Source organism: Mesocricetus auratus, unplaced genomic scaffold, assembly GCF_017639785.1.
Source record: "Mesocricetus auratus isolate SY011 unplaced genomic scaffold, BCM_Maur_2.0 Super-Scaffold_100014, whole genome shotgun sequence".
Lineage (NCBI taxonomy): Eukaryota > Metazoa > Chordata > Mammalia > Rodentia > Cricetidae > Mesocricetus > Mesocricetus auratus.
The window spans coordinates 5,374,431-5,392,543 of NW_024429197.1; the positions used below are offsets into that span (position 1 = coordinate 5,374,431).

At 40.9% G+C, this 18,113-nt stretch overlaps 1 protein-coding gene across 20 annotated transcripts in view; it reads right to left on the reverse strand.

Moving 5' to 3' along the window:
• The window catches only part of Eif4g3 (eukaryotic translation initiation factor 4 gamma 3), a 210,279-nt gene that overhangs the window by 70,832 nt on the left and 121,334 nt on the right, over positions 1-18,113 (reverse strand). For 18 of the 20 annotated variants that reach the window (XM_040756302.1, XM_040756301.1, XM_040756300.1 and 15 more), the window contains one exon: positions 13,032-13,856. In XM_040756302.1, coding sequence (XP_040612236.1) covers positions 13,032-13,856 — 825 coding nt within the window. Of the gene's footprint in view, positions 1-12,778; positions 12,935-13,031; positions 13,857-18,113 lie in introns of those variants that run through there. The other 2 variants (XM_040756305.1, XM_040756304.1) reach the window with 1 other exon arrangement.

Consider the following 18,113-nt stretch of genomic DNA (forward strand, 5'->3'; position numbering starts at 1 on the left):
ATGTGGACATCTGTGAGATGCCTGGCTTGTTTTTGGATCCAAACTTGGGTTTTCTGGAAGAGGATCAATCAGTCTTACATGCTGAACCATTTTACTAGCCCCAAGAGGAAACTTTTAAGGTAACAAATATGGCTATGATCTTCATGGTAGACTGCTCATGTAACAAGATTAAATAGTTGTGAAATAATTGTATGTTACCACTATATCACAATTATATGCCAATGACAATGTTCAGGGATTTAGTGGCTAATAAGACATTGCACTTCTGCAATGTAGCAGCATGCTCACAGATGATGGATGCTGTATGAAATACTAGCCTGTAAACAGCATTTCCCTTATGAAGAGAAAGAGTCTGCATCAAGACACCCTGGTTGTACTTCTGATTTCTGTTGTTTTAAAATTTTGGATTTAAATGATAAAAGATGTCAATTATAACAAATAACTTTATCACTAACACCTATCTCAACTAATTAATTGCCCTGCCACGATGAACTTTGTCTATAGTGTAGCAGTCTTGGGTGTAATTATCTTCCCAACCATAGTCCCCATCAAGTAATCAAAACAGACAAGCACAACTACACAATGTAATAATAGCTGACTGCGCAAGCTTCCTTCTCACTTCATTTGAGAAAATTTCCATAGGGCTAGAGATACAGCTTGGTGCTTAAAAGCACCTGCCTGTGCAAACCTACAGAATGGAGTCTGGATCCCAGCACCCACACATCAGGCCAGATACCCCACAAACATCAGTAACTCCAGCTCTGAGGGATCTGATCCCTCTTCTGGCCTCTGCACACTGAAATAAATTCAACTATATAGATTAACTTGTATAAGATGTGCAATGGAAAAGACAATGCATTCACCATTCTTTTTTCAAGACCCTTGAAGCTTTGATTTTTTTTCTTGCTACAAAGCCACATACTAAAAGTACATGCATACATGCACACATCCATGGAAGTGCACGCATGTGTATGCACAAACACATACACAGACACACACACACAAACACACACCTATTCAATGTTACTTTTACTCCCAAAATGTACCAAGAAGATTAAAGACACCTTTCCCCTTATATATTTATTTTAACAGATATATTATTTCCCCCAAAGTTTATATCCTAGCTCACAGATGACTTTTCCATTTCTCCTATTCTCACCAGTATTCAATAATGCAGTTCTTAAATTATTGACTAAAAATATTAGAAAGTGAGGGTGCTGGGCATGGCTAATCCCAGCCTTCTGCAGGCAAAGGAAGAGAAATCTGTGAATTAGAGGCCAGCAGAAAGTTCAGGACAGTCCGAGCTACATAGAGCTACATTGTCTGGGAGAAGGAAAAAAAAGAGAGTGATAATCTTTTCCTACTTTTATAACTACTTAATTTTCTCTGTGAATTTACTAGTTATATCATATATGAAGTATGTAATATATTTCTCTTATGGAATACATAAACTATATACTATGGACTATGTAATTCATTTATTTCCTTTAAGGAATATGACAATTTATTATTTGTATCACCAATGAAATCTTACTGTAGTTTGCTTTTCTTTTCAACTGGCAACTGTCCTATTTAAGTAATTAACCTTTATTTCTTGCCTCCTGATGTCCTTTAAGCCAGGACAAAATACACAATTCTACTGTGATTTTACATAGAGTTTCCTACAATGAATATGTGCTACCTTTGAAAAATATGCCACCAGGGAAATTAAGAAGGACAAGTGCTTCCATTCTACACATAGCAGAGACAATTGGGGGGAAGTCATGGCATCTAAAAGTCAGGGGTGGCCATGGCATTTGTAACTAACTACAGCACTTAGAAGGTCAGGGAGAACAGGTCCAAAGTCAGCTGAAGCTACATAGAGATCCTCCCACTAAATAATAGAAGCCCACACCAAGAGGAACTGCTGGGTAGGTGAGCTATTATTGTGTTCTAGTTACAGATCTTGAGATCACAAAGAAAGAATACTAGAGTCTGGCGTTGGTGGCACACGCCTTTAATCCCAGCACTCGGGAGGCAGAGGCAGGCAGATCTCTGAGGCCAGCCTGGTCTACAGAGCGAGTTCCAGGACAGCCTCCAAAACAATACAGAGAAACCCTGTCTTGAAAAAAAAAAAAAAAAGGAAAGAATAGTGTAAACAAGAGAAAGGTTCCTGGGAGAAGCCCACCACAAGGTTCATTTCTGTGGACAGAACTAATCTTTTTGACAGCAGAATGAGAACGTTTTGGTGTACTGTGATGGATTTTAGCTAGCCTTCTCGACATAACTGTCATTTAATGACACAAAACTGAAAAAGGAAGCATATCTGATAGACACAATTTTGACCAATTGTATTATAACATTTTAAGAAAGTAGTAAAATACTTGAAAAATCCCTATAAAATTTCAAATAGACACTTGAATAAAAAATATTTAATAGCTGATGGTGCATACTGTTAATCCCAGCACTCTGGAGGCAGAGGCAGGTGGAGTTCAATGCCAACCTGGATTAAAAAAAAAATCCACCACCCACCTAAACAAACTAGCCTTAATTTTCATAGTGAATTCTAGACCACTTGGAGCTACATGTGAGAAGCTGGTTCATGAAAAAAAAATTAGTATTGTTTTCCTAACTTTTGTTAGTGAATGAATAGACAGCTTACTCCGTTAGGACAACTACATCAGTGTGGGGGAAGTGAGTATGCCCAACAGGAAGGCAACAAAAACATGGCTTGTCCACACAGAGGGAGGTGGCATCCTATTTCCAACAACAAAAAGTTAACAATTTTAAAATATCTTTAAAATTATTACCGTGCATGTGTGCGTGCGTGTGTGTGTGTGTAGGGCTGTATGTACACAGAAGAAGTCAGAGAAGAATTTTGGGTTCTCTCTTAGAACATTTATATTGGGTCTAGGGGAACAAACACAGATCTCCAAGCTTGCACTACAAGCCCCTTTATCTACTGAGGCATCTAACTTGCCCTTACACAATTACTTTTCTTGAATCAAGCTATTCTGTAGTGAGAACTGATTAGAGTTCTAAGCAAAATAATCCTTCACCAGTCAGTACTATGTTCAGCTCTTACTACAGATCATCAGATTCTCATTTTTCTCCATTCCATATGTTGTGATCAAAACAAGGAGGTCTCTCGGGTTTGCTTCTCTTCCCGTTTGTCCGCAAAGCCTCCACCTGCACTCCAAGACTTAATGACAAAACAGGCGTGTTTTGTGCCAGGGTCCCTTGCTCCTTCTCTGGGGTGTTGCTTTGGAGTCGATGCATCTTCTTCACACAGAGCTCCCATCCCTACACTGTCACACCTGCAGAATTAACATCCATTTGAAACAGCCTGCCTTCCTGCTGTTCCTGGAAACAGGTCTTCTGGAGCATCCAAATGTGTGTGCCTGTTTTATGTAACAGATATGGTGATGAAAATGTGTACAATTCATATTTGAGAGAACTTGAAAACGTGAAGCATGCATTAGGCATTTAAAAACTACTCCATATGAAATCCCAAATATACTGAATTTATAAATGGAAAAATTTATAAAGAAGTCTAATTTTCCTCTGACCAAGAGTTTGTTTTGTATAGGACAATTTATTTATAAAGGAAATAAAAGGCAAAAAAGGCTAGTGTAATTTTGACACAGAATAAGCAGTTAGAGGGCTCACATGAGACGTACAGAAAGAAGGAACAGAGTAACGGAGGCAACTGGTATCCGGATAGGGAACAGGAGTGCAAGGGAACGGTCCCCTGAGAGCAGAAACACTGCACCAGCTCAGCATGAGCTCCTTGTAGAAACTCATCTCAGTCCCTGAATATGCCCAAAGCACAGCTGCCAGGCTCCAAGCCACGATGAGGCCACCAAACTGGCATTGCAGGCGGATTAGTCACCTGCCATCACACTGGACTCCAGCATGACCAGCTGGTTCTGGAGTTCGGTCTATCTAGCTGATTCCTGCTCCATCTGAGTGTCAATGTCACAGCACTCTATGGCCTGCACCCTGGGAAAGGATGGGTGGAGAGGGGAGAGGAGGGGAAGGGAAGGAAGGGGAGGGGAAGAGAGGAGAGGAGAGCAACAAAGGCTCCTAGCCTCTCCTGCTTCAGTGCATCCAATATGTCTGTCTGGCAACTTCCTGTAGCTCTTTCCCCAGTCCCTTGCAGCTACATGGTTGAGACTGGAGTTAACTCTTCATTTCACAGCATGTTCTCTCAATCCATGGGGCTTGTAGCAGACAGTACCAAAGGGTAATAATTTTATCAAAAAGTCAATGTCCTTATTTACCTCTATTACCAGAATTAGTTGCAACATTTGCAGTGTACAATCTCCAAGTCTTTCAGTCAATATTCTTACCAGGCACCAAGTTCTGCTTTCTGTCTCAGAACTATTTTAAGCAACAGTTTCAGTTGACTGGACTCGTAGTCTTAAGCCGTTATTAAAAGAATTAATCTAAAATGAATTCATTTACATGAAAGTGAAACCACTAAGGTGCTTGACTTAGGACCCCCTTCAAGACCCTTCACATCAGCTGAAAATTTAGCTTCTATTTTTGAGTCAACATCAGATTCATCTTCTGCTTTATTGTGCCAAAACGTTAGACACACTTCATTGTGTCCTTGCTATTCTACATGAAGACTTACATGCAAGCTAAGTGTGTTATATGAGCTTAGGCATTTTTTATGGAAATAGTTTTATCTTATTGACCAAATCTAATACAGTACCTACCCAAGAACAGATGCTTACTGATGCTCCATTAAAGAACAAATGACCAACAACTGAAAGGACATCTACAGGCAGGAGTTGGTTGGATCTTTGTGTTACATAGCTAGAATTTGTTCACTCCTATTTTGGAGCAAGGAAACTTTACTGCACAGCCAACAGCCCGGGGAGCTAACGATGGAGGGGCAACTAGAGCATGGAGGTTCTAACTACAAAACCCTTGTCCTTCCCACACACGTCACAGCTCTGTTCCTGTGCATTCTCCCCCGAATCCTGGCTCCTTTTCATCTGCTTTCTATATCTTCATCTTTTTTTTTTTGTTTTGTTTTTTTGAGACAGGGTTTCCCTGTGGCTTTTGGAGGCTATCCTGGAACTAGCTCTTGTAGACCAGGCTGGTCTTGAACTCACAGAGATTCGCCTGCCTCACATTACATCAGCAAGACCATTTGCATATTTTAAAGTCTGCATATTATTACCATTATTCATACAGCTTCTTAGGCTTGTTTACTTTTAATAAGTACCTTTTTGCTCCCTTTACAATTATCAAAATTGACGGCACTTTAATCTAGTATAGGTACAGATATATGATCATGACAGCACCAACATTAATTTGGAGGAGAGACTGGAAGAGAAAGGGTTAGCTTTTCCTCCACAATTGTTCTTCTTCCTTGAATAAGACAGTTCTGGTGAACATGGAAACTAAGATGGGAAAAACAACCCATTTGCTCATCTGAGTCCTCACCTGGGACCTACAAGCTGCTGGGACCCTAAGGAAAGTTTCACAAGTTAGACACTCCCCATTGAGGCCACCATTCGGCAGCTCTTCCCCTTGTCCGTCTTGGGATTTACACATCTGACTCTACATAAAACAACTCAGAGGAAAGGGACCAGTGTCTTCTGGAATTCAAAGGGCAGAAGATTAATATGTTAAGTGCAAAGGAAAATCACCTAGGCAAATCAAATGAGGTTAATACTCAATTTAATCCCAAACATTCTACGGACTGACATGAGTGAGGAATAATGATCATAGGTCACCAGGATTCTTGATGTTTTGTGATAATATAGAATTTGAGTATTTTCCCCCTCTGTCCTGAATTATAGGTAAAAAGAAGGAACAAAAAAGCTATTCTAACTTATTTAAAAATAAATACAGGGGCTGGAGGCATAACATGGTAGAAAAGCACATGACTGCATGCACAGTACTACAAGTTTGATCCCAACACCTAGTAAGAACACACACCACTGGTTGTCAGGACGTCAGTGCTCTATCACCAGACCTGAACATCTAATAAACAAGAACACAGTGCCAATGGTTGTCAGGAAGTCTGCGTTGTCACCAGACCTGCAAAGAACGTCATTGCCATGTACTGCAACCAGACCTGCTCAAATGATTCTTGAAGCTAATAGTATTAAATTATGAATCTAAGAAAGTAAGCACTTTCTGTAATCCACTTACATGAAAATGTGATTGGAGGGGCCAGTGAGGACACTTCAGGTAAAACCACTCTCTGTGGAGGCCAGCTGACTTGAGTTTGATCCCTTGAATCCACAGTGAAAGGAAATAACCAACTCATGAAAAGTTGTGCCCTGACCTCTCTCCTATTCACTCTCATCTCTTCTCTCTCTGACACGCATGTATGCCTGCAGGTCAGAAGAGGGCACCAGACCTCATTATAGATAGTTGTGAGCCATCATGTGGTTGCTGGGAATTGAATTCAGGGCCTTTCAAAGAGCAGGCAGTGCTCTTAACCACTGAGCCATCTCTCCAGCCCCCAAAAATCAATTCTAATGTAAGTAAAATATTAAATAATTATATAAACAAAATAATGTAAATATAAGTATAATTAAATGTATAAATTAAATTTTATGTATATAAAACTAAGAGAACATATACATGTCAAGAGAACAAGACAGGAAGATTCCAAGTTCAAAGTCAATTAAGTGCTACACAGTCGGATGGTTTCCAAAAGCTAATAAAATTTAAAGAACTCTGTAGGGGTAATATTAAGAAAAATAGCAGGGGATGGTGGCACATGCCTTTAATACCTATACTTGGAAGGCAGAGGCAGAAGGATCACAGAGAGTTTGAGTTCAGTCTGGTCTACATAGTGAATTCCTGGACAGCCACAGTTACATAGTTAGGCCCTGTCTCAAAGACCCCAAACATACAAAACCTAGAGTTTTCTAATACTGAAGAAAAGAGTTGTAGAGCTAAACCATCCATATATCAGTTTCACAGAATGAAATATGCTGAACTGAAGGTGCTTAAGGGTCAAGGAATCACAACAGAAAACTTTGTCAACATTCACATATAAAAAAAGAAATCTGTACAAGTTAATGTGGTGTAGGCTGACTGATAACACAAAGGTAACAATAAAGGAATAACTGATCAAATGTGTATAGAAACTGACAAAAATCAAATATAGTCAGTCAGAGCAAAACAATGACAGAAAACATTAAGGTCAGCCTGAGAGTGTACATATTATTCTCTAGAAACAACTGCCTTTTAAGTCTTGGACACATACATCCAGAAGCAACATTTTACATGGAAGATTTTTGGGGGAAATGTACACTGAAAATACTTTTCAAGATGCCTGAGAAGAAAACTGCAGTGGGTGGGTGGGGATCTGGACACAGGTGGTCACGGAGATACACGATGATAACACACTTTAAGGCGTGCGGACAGCATGGATAACGAACAGGTGCGTACATGGAAAATAACAGGGAGCTGGGTAGGAGCTCAAGGGCCTAGAGAGGATAGCTGAACAAAGAAAAAAAAATACAAGGAGCTGGTTGCATGGACAGGAGGCCAGCTTTCACCACTTCTCCAAACATACTCCTTTTGGCTTTAAGCACAAGGACCACTTCTAAGGTTGCTTTCCCTGTCCATCCAGGTTCCTCGTCTGTGATGTCATTGTATGTTGGTTGCTTTAGGTGGAATACTCAACAGCTACCTCAAGAAAAGGCACTCAGATTCAAGTAAGACAGAACTAGTATCAGTAAGAATTGCTCAGGCACAGATAGTGTGGGAACTGCAGATCTGGGGCTGTACTTCAGGTAGTCAATTATGGTGTTACACTAAGCAACCTATTTCCTGAATTGCCAAGTTACAATTCCCCTAAGCAGATCCACTGCACTATGTTTTCGTACATCACAAAACTAAGCAGGTGATTTTTACTATATTCACAGTTGTGAAAACATCAGTAACTGGAGAATATTTCATAACCTGCCAAGACATCATTAGATATTAGAGCTCTAGAAATGAAACCATCCATAGTTTTTATAGGTTCAGCCTTCCAGGTCTGAACAGATGACTGATTGACTATACTACAGCACAGCAGTCCCTTCTAAAGTCCATTTTATTGTGATGGTAAAACGATACAATGTGTACAAAACCTTTTAATCAAAGTCACACCTCCATAGGGACTATATTAAAAGATGTCACACTATCTCATGCCACATTATGATCGTTCAAGGAGCTGGTCCTGGTACTGGTGGTGCCCAGCTTTAATCACAGCACTTGGGAGGCAGGGGCAGGCATCTGCATCTGTTGAGTTCAAGGTCAGCCTGGTCTAAATAGTAGTTCCAAGCTAACCAAGGGTACAAAGTGAGAAACACTGTTTCAGTGCTCGTTTCCAATTTTCTTCCCCAAAAGATATCAAGTTCACTTGTTTTGTACAATTTCAGAAAGAAGGAAATACTAGCGCCCTTAAAATCAGGTACAAACAGGGTTCCTATTCAAATATTGATAAGATTGCTTAGCAGTCATACACTGAGGTAAGCAGATGTTATGAGAATACTATCACAGTTTTCTGAATGAAGAAACACACATGTATGGCACAGAATTGAGAAAGGCTAAGGCCCTGGTGCTTCTGTTATTTACCATCACACCTTCCTGTTGGGTGCAATCAAATACATGAGGAATTGCATTGAATCACACACCACACACAAAATCACACGTCTAATTTCATTTACTGGCTAGTTTTATGTCAGCCTGACACAAGCCAGAGTCTTTTAAGAAGAGGGAACCAGTCCTTGGGGCATTTTCTTGATTGGTGATATGGGAGAGCTTGGTATTGACACTGCTCCTGGGTTACATAAGAAAACAAAGTGGGGGGGAGTAGGCAGCTCTCCTCCAAGACCTCTGCCCCATATTCCTGCCCTGGCTTCCCAGGATGATGGACTACAAACTCCAAGACGAAATAAACCCCACCACCTGCATTGCTTTGGATTGTTGTTTTGTCAAAGCAATACAAATCCTAGCTAAGATGCTTCACGAAGGGTCTTTCATCAGGAATGATCTCCAGGTTTCTGGAGCCATGGTCCATTTGTGTAGATGACACTTGACAGATCTGAGAAGAGTGGGATGTCAGAACCACTGGGTAAAATCCAGGAAGCTCAGAGTTTATCTTAGAAGAGAAGGGACCAGTGGGTAGCATACACAGCTGTAGTGCTACAAGGCTGTCAGAATTCATGGGATCAATAACACAAGTGTACATCTTACCACATGTAAGCTAGATTCAATGACCCTACCTACACAAGGAAAGGAAATGCTTTATAAAAACACAACAAAATGATTTGGGGATTGCAATAAAATTACTAAGTCCTATTAAAGTAGAAGAGACAGAGTGACTGCCAGACAACTTGTAACTCCATTATAAGCCATTGCCATGGCAACGATTGACAAGAGCCATTAAAAGGTGTGGAGACACATCTGCAATGCTAGCCAAGAAGGTCTGTGTGAGTTAGAAGCCAGCCTGAGCTACACAGTAGTTTCTACAACAGCCTGGAACATAGTTTAAGACATCTCAAACACACACCCCCAAATATTTGTAAAAACAGTCTAAGAAAAGATGTATTGTATCTGAGACGATCCCTCACCATCATTTCTTGTTTTGGTTTCTTTGAGGCTGGGTCTTGCTGTTCTTGCTACATAGCCCTAGCTGACCTAGAACTTGCTACACAGCCCAGGCTATGCTATGACTTGCAGCCACTTTCTTGCGTCAGCCTCCTGACTGGTGACCTTACAAGCACAAACCACCACATCAGCTTCTTTTAATCACGACACAGATTTAAAGGACATGAAGTAGCATTGAATTTTCTCTCACAATTCCTATTCCTAACCAAGAATTTAAGTCTTCATCACTTACTAAGAAAACAATGACAAAAGATGTATACTGAAGGAACCAGGTTTGCGTATTTTCTTGTGCTACTTCAGGGGAAGTTATACTTTCAAGACGTTAGAAACAGTGTTTGAGGCTTCTGTGCAAGGTGAACACAGCAGTGGAAAGCAGGGCATCGTTGAAGACAGGGCCAAGTCTGCTAGGCTGTCTGGAAGAAGGTATGCTAGCAATGGATCTGTGGCAAAGAAAGGTTACTCTGAACATAAGACTACCTAGTCACCTAATGCATACCTAACTACTTATCCACTTAGGTTCACACTGGGATGGTCCTAAACAGTGGGCAGAGGCACCCATGAAGATTCAAGGGGGAACTGAGCTACTAGAGGAGTGCTCATGATTTCATGGTAGTGGCTGCAGTGGCAACAATGGGACGGATACTTTTAATCTCTAATGCAGACACAAACGAGGTGGAGAAGCCCTCATTTCAGGACCAGTCAGCATAACTCTGGAAAAACATGTTTAGAGGCATTACTTTTAAAAACTGCTGTGTGGTGTGGGCATCAATAGGGACAGTGTAAATCCCTGTTCCCAAGGCTTTGGGACACAGGACTCTAGAAAAACAGGAGGGAAGGTGTGCAGCAATGCAGAATCTGGTCTGTGCCTTGGCCCCAGCAGTGAAATCCTCCAGTGACATGTTAAATTCTGAGGAAGTCAAGCAAAGGTAACAACAGGTAAGAAATCCATCCTTAGGGCTGTTGCTGACCCTCTCTAGTCAAGCTGACTTATTTTTATTTCTCTGAGTGTGTATTATGTTTTTCTCATAGCTGAAATTAAGAAAGTGTTACTGAATTGTTCATTACAATATTCTCCTTGTATGCAAGTCCAAATCAAAAGAGCACAAATAGCAACTTATTAATGTCTTCCAAACACACACTCTTCAAAGAAAATGAGCCTTCCACTTCGCAGTGTATGGAATCTGAAAACCCAACACCTGTCTCCGGTGAACAGGATATGTAAGCTTCTGGAGACTGATCACAGGCTCTGCTGCTGCAGCCACCCTTTTGGCAACGCTGGGGATGGTGTGTGGTCACTATAACCAGTTTACGCTTTTACACCATGAAGTGTTAAATCTCTGTGGGACCTGAACCAGAGAGTCACACATAAAAACCCAAACTCCAAAATGACTGACAGCCTCAGTTAAAGAGTGGCTGCTACAACAAAAAGGACAAAGTCAGAGAAAGCAGGCTTCCACCAGTCCTCACAGCTCAGGAAAGGTTTCACACTACCCAGTCTAAGTTTACTTAAGGACATCCAACCCATGCTTTGTTACCTAGGACATGTGACAATGTCAACATAATTGTTTCAGATGGACTTACATCAATCTATAACCAGAAAAATTTACCTGAAAATGAATTTGCAAATTTATAAACATTACAGAGAAACTACAATATGAGCAAAACTTAAAAGTATAAAACTTCAAATAATCGTTTGATTAAAATCATTATTGTCTTAAAAGGGAAAAGTTAGCATAAATCATGTGCACTGCTGGCATTCCACAAAATCAATTCCTAGGTGAAAATACAGAATGTTTTTCTTAGTTTGGAAATCTATTTTCACTATCAAATATAAAAAAACTGTCAAGGTGTGGGTGTGCATGCCTATAATTCTAGCATTTGGGAGGTGCATTTGGCAGGAGCATTAGGAGTTCAAAGTCATCTTCAGTTACACGGTGAGTTTGAGGGCAGTTTGGGCTTTGTGAGATACATCTCAAAAGGCCAGAAACCAGCATAAAGATTCCCAGGACCACAAAGAATCTGGTGATCAACTTAAATCAATATTTAAAAAACAAACAAGCAAAAAAAACCTGGTCAATCTCTGACACTTGTCTGAGTCTATAAAAACAGACACACACACACATACACACACACACACACACACACATGCATACAAATCTCATTTAATAGGGACTAAGTTATTCTTTAACCCCAGTTATGCAGAAATGCAGCATCTGATGCACCCAGAAGGAGCAAGTGCAAGTTCTGCATGCCGTGACCAGTTTACCGGGTTATCTACTAACAAGCAGGAAAAACCAAATGGCACCTGACTTTTCAGCACTGGGAACCACTGATAACCACAAGAGGTGCCTATCAACCACAGTGCTACAGAGGACAGGTGTGCCGATGCAGGTAAGTCAGCATTTGTAGATGGTAAGCAACAGGTAAACTTTCATGTTTGAAAAAAATTTCAGGCTGAAGAAATGACTCAATGCTGCTCTTGCAGGGGACCTGGAGTTCAGTTCCTAGCAGCTACAAGGCAGCTCACAACCATCTGTAACTCCAGCTCAGGGGACCTGACATCATCATCTCACCACAGGCATGCATGAGGTACACATACAAACACACAGGCAAATACTCATACCCACAAACTAATCTTAATCGTTTTTTAATTGATAAATATTAAAATCCAATCACCACATCTAGGGGAAGTCTATAGGAGTTTCAGAATAAAAACGTAAATGAAAAAAATTTTTTTCTTTTCAGTCTTATCGAGACAGAGGTGATACACAGTCCTGAAAGCCCAGAAGTCACTTTGTAGAAAGGGTAGCCTCAAGTTCAAGGGTGAATGGACCCTCCTGCCCTGACCTCCTGAGTGCTAGGATTGCAGTGCACACTATTACTCTCAGCCTAAAGTGACAAAATGTGAGAGATTCAAGTATCTAACCAAAGGGGCTGCTTTCTTCTTCCCCAGCAGGTGAAACCTGTGATGTTCTGAGTGTTATTTCCCTGAACAGCTCTACATGACGGACTTCCAGTCATGGACTGGTTGATGGGTTTTAAATTTAGAGAAGACAGGGTTGGAAGCTACAGGCCATGCTGGTTTCCATTTCAGCTTCGAAGCAACAGAATGAAACACTGAAGAAATGAGTTTCCAAACAAAACAAAACAACAACTCAACATGTATAGAGACATATACCTTGGAGGCATTTAGTGTATTTGGGAATTCTCATTTGCATTTTTAGACAATGGAGTAACTCTTTTTGCAGGCTGTACTAAAAAAAAACAAGCACACCACTGAAGAAATCAGACTAGGACTTTCTGCATTCATTCGATGTTTCTGGAAGTCAAGGAAAGTAGCAATTAAAAAATAACTCCATCACTGCCTCTTCTTCATGGTCAGCAAGCGTAAAATCATTAAGGGCAGAAGGGCTTACCTGGGGCAGGGCTCCTTCTTGAATTTAAGTTCTGAGAATCCACAATCTCCTCTGTTTGCCCATCTGCTTCTGCCTCTGTTTTGTTCTGAGTTTCGCTTGAATCCTCACTAAGGCAAGTTCTTATGCTCTCTCCCTCTTCAGTGACTCTCTGGACCACAGTGGCAGCAACAGGAGAACGAGCGGTGGTGGCAGAAATGACAGGAGTACAAGGAGGAGAAGTTGGGGGGGTCGGAGGAGCTGGAGAAAAGGAAGTTAGCATGGAAGGGGTCAGAGCAGGTGGGGTGCACTCCACTTTCAATTCTTCCTGGGCATGTTCCAGAATCTCCAATTCAAGAGTCAATGGCAGCACTTCCTGTTTTACCATGTCCACAATGCTTTCCTTGGCTGGTAATTTTTCACCAACACCATTCATTTCACTAATTAGATTAGTACTAGAAATTAGCTGAATGTCTTGAGGTGCTACACTACAGGGTTTCTTGCATGTGTCACTGTCATCTTTTAGTGAAGGGTCTGATGTTACTGTGCAAGATGTGGGGCTGGGTACAGGAAGTGCATCTTCTTCTGAGGAGGAGAGTTCACGCTTGTCCTCTAGAACAGTAGTGAACAGTGGCTGGCTGCTAAGGGCAGCAGAAGTGGGGGAAGGAACTGAGCTCCGGGCAAGAGGAGCGAGGGCGGCAGGTGATGAAGTCCGAGGAGGTTCTGGGGCGCTCTCTCCTGCCGGAGTCTCGGGCACTGGGCCGGCTTGCTCTTTCTTCTCCCCACTAAGGACAAGTCGAAGGACTGTGGAAGGAGACTGGAACACTGGATCTGGTTTTGGTTTTTCTTCTGAGGAAAGAGAAATGAATTTTTAACAACAGTTTTGAATGGCAGACTGTATAGTACTGCCTTAAGTCTCATAAAAACTAAAGTTAACGATTTCCCATTTTTTGAGACAAAATCTTACTAGGTACCCTGTGCTCATGACACCCTTGCTTCAGCCTATGGAATGCTGGGATTACAGGTCATGTGCCATCATATATGGCTAAGTTCAACCATTTTTTAAGGTGAAAACTACTACCTCTTCTATATCTTATTCCCTGTGGCTACTACAGGCACAGTACTGTCTGGGAATGTCAGAATGAAGACAAATAATTAGAAAATAATTGTTATAAAATCCATCTTAATAAGCAACATCAAGAACCTGTGCATCAAAGGTAGTTTCAAAACTAACTTCCATTTCTCAGAAAAGCTTCTAAGCAAAAACAACAGAGGTATGGAAAGAGAGTCATCTGTTTCTTTAAAAGTAAAGCAGCTTCTCAAAAAGAACCAAAGTTAATAACCAAATAAACCAACCTGAGAAAAAGATCACTGGGCATCTCTATGTGAAAAATATTATATAAAAACCAGAATCTGTGTACAGACAAAATAAGATCAAGAAAGTAGGAAATGATAACCATAAAGGTACCACAAGCATAAAATAAAAAGGAGTGCTAACCAAGGTGACTATCTGATGCTAGGTGGAATGACTTGGAAATTGCTGTGAGATGGTAGCTCCAAGCTTGGGCTTCCTTAAACTTCCTCTAAGACAGAGAAAGCTAAGAGACTTTCTTCTCAATGCTGCATTCCACAAATGTGACTACAGGGCAGTGATATTATTTGTGAATGAGAACAGTGCTACCCATGTCAAAAGGGAACACATCACAATGGATCCATAGCTTCGGATTCACTGTATAAGTGATGGGCATTGTAGCTAAGGCAACTACAAGACTCAGTGTTTTCTCATCATTGTAAAGGAGGAGCAATAAGTGCTCACTGCCAAATTTCTCAGATTAAGTTGCCAGGGCAGAAACCAAAAATACATGGGAACCATATGTATTCATTAAACACATGTGTGCCCTCTGTCCATCTTGTTTAACACACATTTATTACATGGTTCTGAGTAACTCCCATTTTGTGAACACTAAAAAGGTACCATGGTCATTTATCAAGTAAAGACCAAGAATGGCAAGCACTCCCTCACCTGATGGACAATCATGCCCGAATGCCAAAAGAACCCCAGCTCCATGAGGGCACAAGTTACCAGTTTCTGAAATGTTCCTGAACGCAAAGGGAACTTCTCCAAAAGTCCTTACAACTGACTGTAGGGAGTGTTGTCCCCTCTATCAATTTACTATACCCTTCCTTGTTTCAAAACACCTGACTGAAGGAAGTATCTCCCTCAGGAAACAAAGCTCCCTGCCCTAGCTATGTGTGCTGTAAAAGATAAAGATTAGTTAATATCCCAATGCATTTCATAGTTTCTCTCTTTAGAAAAAATCCAAGCTATTTTATCTTCATAAAATGCTAAAAAAGGGGGCGGAAACAGTGCATCTGCCTTGACTTGTTAGCCATTCAGCTGCTCATGTAAAAGAATTCTGAGAAGCCAGATTAATAATGGCAGTTGGCATTTATTAAGCACCTAGTAGAAACTGGGTTAAACGGCCTGCATACATTGTTCCTTTCATTTCTTTTTTTCTTCTTGAATTGGTGTTTTGCTTTCTGTGTAAGATCCCCAGGAACTGGAGTCACAGACAGTTGTGAGCTGCCATATGGATGCTGGGAATTGAACCCAGGTCCTCTGGAAGAACAGTCAGTGCTCTTAACCTCTGAGCCATCTCTCCAGCCCTCCCTTCATTTCTTATAACTATTACCAGGAGAGACTACTGTCTGTCCCTGCTCTATAGCAGAGGACACGAAGACTCAGACATTAGTCCTGGTACAGAAGCCATCTAACCAGCAAATGGCTCAAGTCTGATTTGAAAGTCCACATTTTTCCAATCAGGGGTGAAAAAGCTTACGAAAAATAGCAGTTAGATGGCTCAAGCAGGGGGGACGTTCTGTTTACCCCAGTGCAAACCCTCAGCAGTGACATATTCACTGATAATACAGAAATCAATCCATGGGGCACAGCACACAGATCCCTGTCAGGAAGAACAGTGACAGCACAGTCTCCCTGTGCAGCCCCAGGCCTGGGATCTGCCTGCTTCTGCTCAAAGGTATACATCACACACTCGACTTGCAACAACTATTTTAAGTAAGTCAGTGTACTCCTCTACACTTCACCCTAAAGGGAAGCATAAAGAAAAGTATAACCAAAATAGAAGAAAATAAAAACTCTTGACTCCAGTGAGCAAATACTAGTACTAAAAGGTTTATAAGGCTACTGAGGTTGGGGGTGTAGTGCAGTGGGTGGAAAGCTTGCTTAGCACAAACAATTCCTGGGACTGCATCCTCAGCACTACTTGACTTGGGTGAGGCAATGCAGAACTGTAATTTCAGAACCCAGCAGAACATCATGAGTTCAAGGTCATCCTCAGCGACACGGAGATCTAGTGGCCAACCTGGGCTGCAGAAGACCATGCTTCAAAATAAAAAAGAAAACCCACCTAGACTGAAAACTGCTTCACATGTTGGCAATCTGTGAGAATCTGAGTGATTACTCCATATGAAGATTATAGCAGTCAAAAGGAGCTGACCATCAGTACTATAAAATGTCTTAAAACCCAGGACTTTCAGGTAATCTCAAACAATCTTATGACCAAAAAGTTGGTTTCCTCAAATCAAAAGAAGAAGCCTAGGATTCTCCATCTTCCCTTCTTGAAAATGTCAAAAAAAAAATGTATTTTTAAAATTTGAGCGTTCTTCTTCCTAAAACAACTACAAACAATTCTGTTTTCAGGTAGGTTCAATCTATGATTGTCTAGCATGTTACGGAGGTTTCTATAACAGCATAGCTGTGGATGAAGTATACAAGGAGATTTATTTAACAGACTAGTGCACAAAGCAAGCTTAACATGGCCAGCATAATTCTAAAAAGTCTATTACATCTTTTTAAAAACTGCACTGAAATTTTAAGGGAAATTTCAAACTTACTTGTTACTAAGAGTAAAATCAAACGAAATGTCTGCTTCAAATGCATTACCACCAGGTGTGGTAAAACACAGCTACAAAATCCCAGCACCCAAGAGGCAGGAAGATCACAGGGCTGTCATCAGTTTGGTTTATTATATAGCAAATTCCCAAACAGCTCAAGCTTCAAAACTAGACCCTGTGTCAAATTTTGTTTTTTAAATCAATGAAGACCCCCCCAAAAAAAGTTTCCCCCAAACCCACGTTGGTCTCCTAAAATTCAGCACCAAGCTCGCACACATGAACGCTATATAGCTCTTCTGCTGACCAACTTTTGGAAGCGTGCTGCCGAAGGGTTTATTCCTTATCTTTTGGCTTAAAATCTGAAGACAGCTGAAATGCCACTTGTCAACTCTCAAAGGGTATGTATGTCTTGTATTTCACATTATCTTTTCATCTTGTGGGGACATTCTGTAATCCTAGCACTCAGGAGGCAGAGGCATGAGGCGCAGGGTTATAGGCCAGCTTGCTTTGGAGGAAGTTCCAGGCTAGTCCAAGCTACAGTGTGAAGATTCCTTTACACAAACATAAATCAGATATATTTAAGGCTACTTTTCAAACGTTTGAGTGTCGTTTGTGTGAAACAAAACCCTCTTAAAAAGTAAAAATATAAAAATGGAATCATGTTAAAATTAAAAACATCTGCTAAAATATGTTTTAAATTAAGGACCATTCCAAGTATCTTTTAAATGTAATGTTTAAAAAGCAAATTTAGCCGGGCGTTGGTGGCGCACGCCTTTAATCCCAGCACTCGGGAGGCAGAGGCAGGCGGATCTCTGTGAGTTCGAGGCCAGGCTGGACCGACAGCCTCCAAAACAGAGAAACCCGGTCTCGTAAAACCAAAAAAAAAAAAAAAAAAGCAAATTTAAAAGTAACTAGCTTTAGTAGAAGAGACTTGGACGAAAGCAGTTAGCATGTAATGATCTCTACTCACTTGAGAGTGAAGCCAGAAGCAGGAGAGAGCATGATTACTTTACTGCTCCTGGTTCCAAGGTCCCTAATGAAAAGTAGTCCTGAGTATAGCAAAGGGTACAGCTAAAACCATTTGTCAGGGAAGCCAAGACTGCGTATCTCACATTCTAGGGAGAAATTTCCTTTAAGATTCAGGTTTTTACTCCAAAATACATTGTGTTTGTTTTCAACAAGCACCGGGCA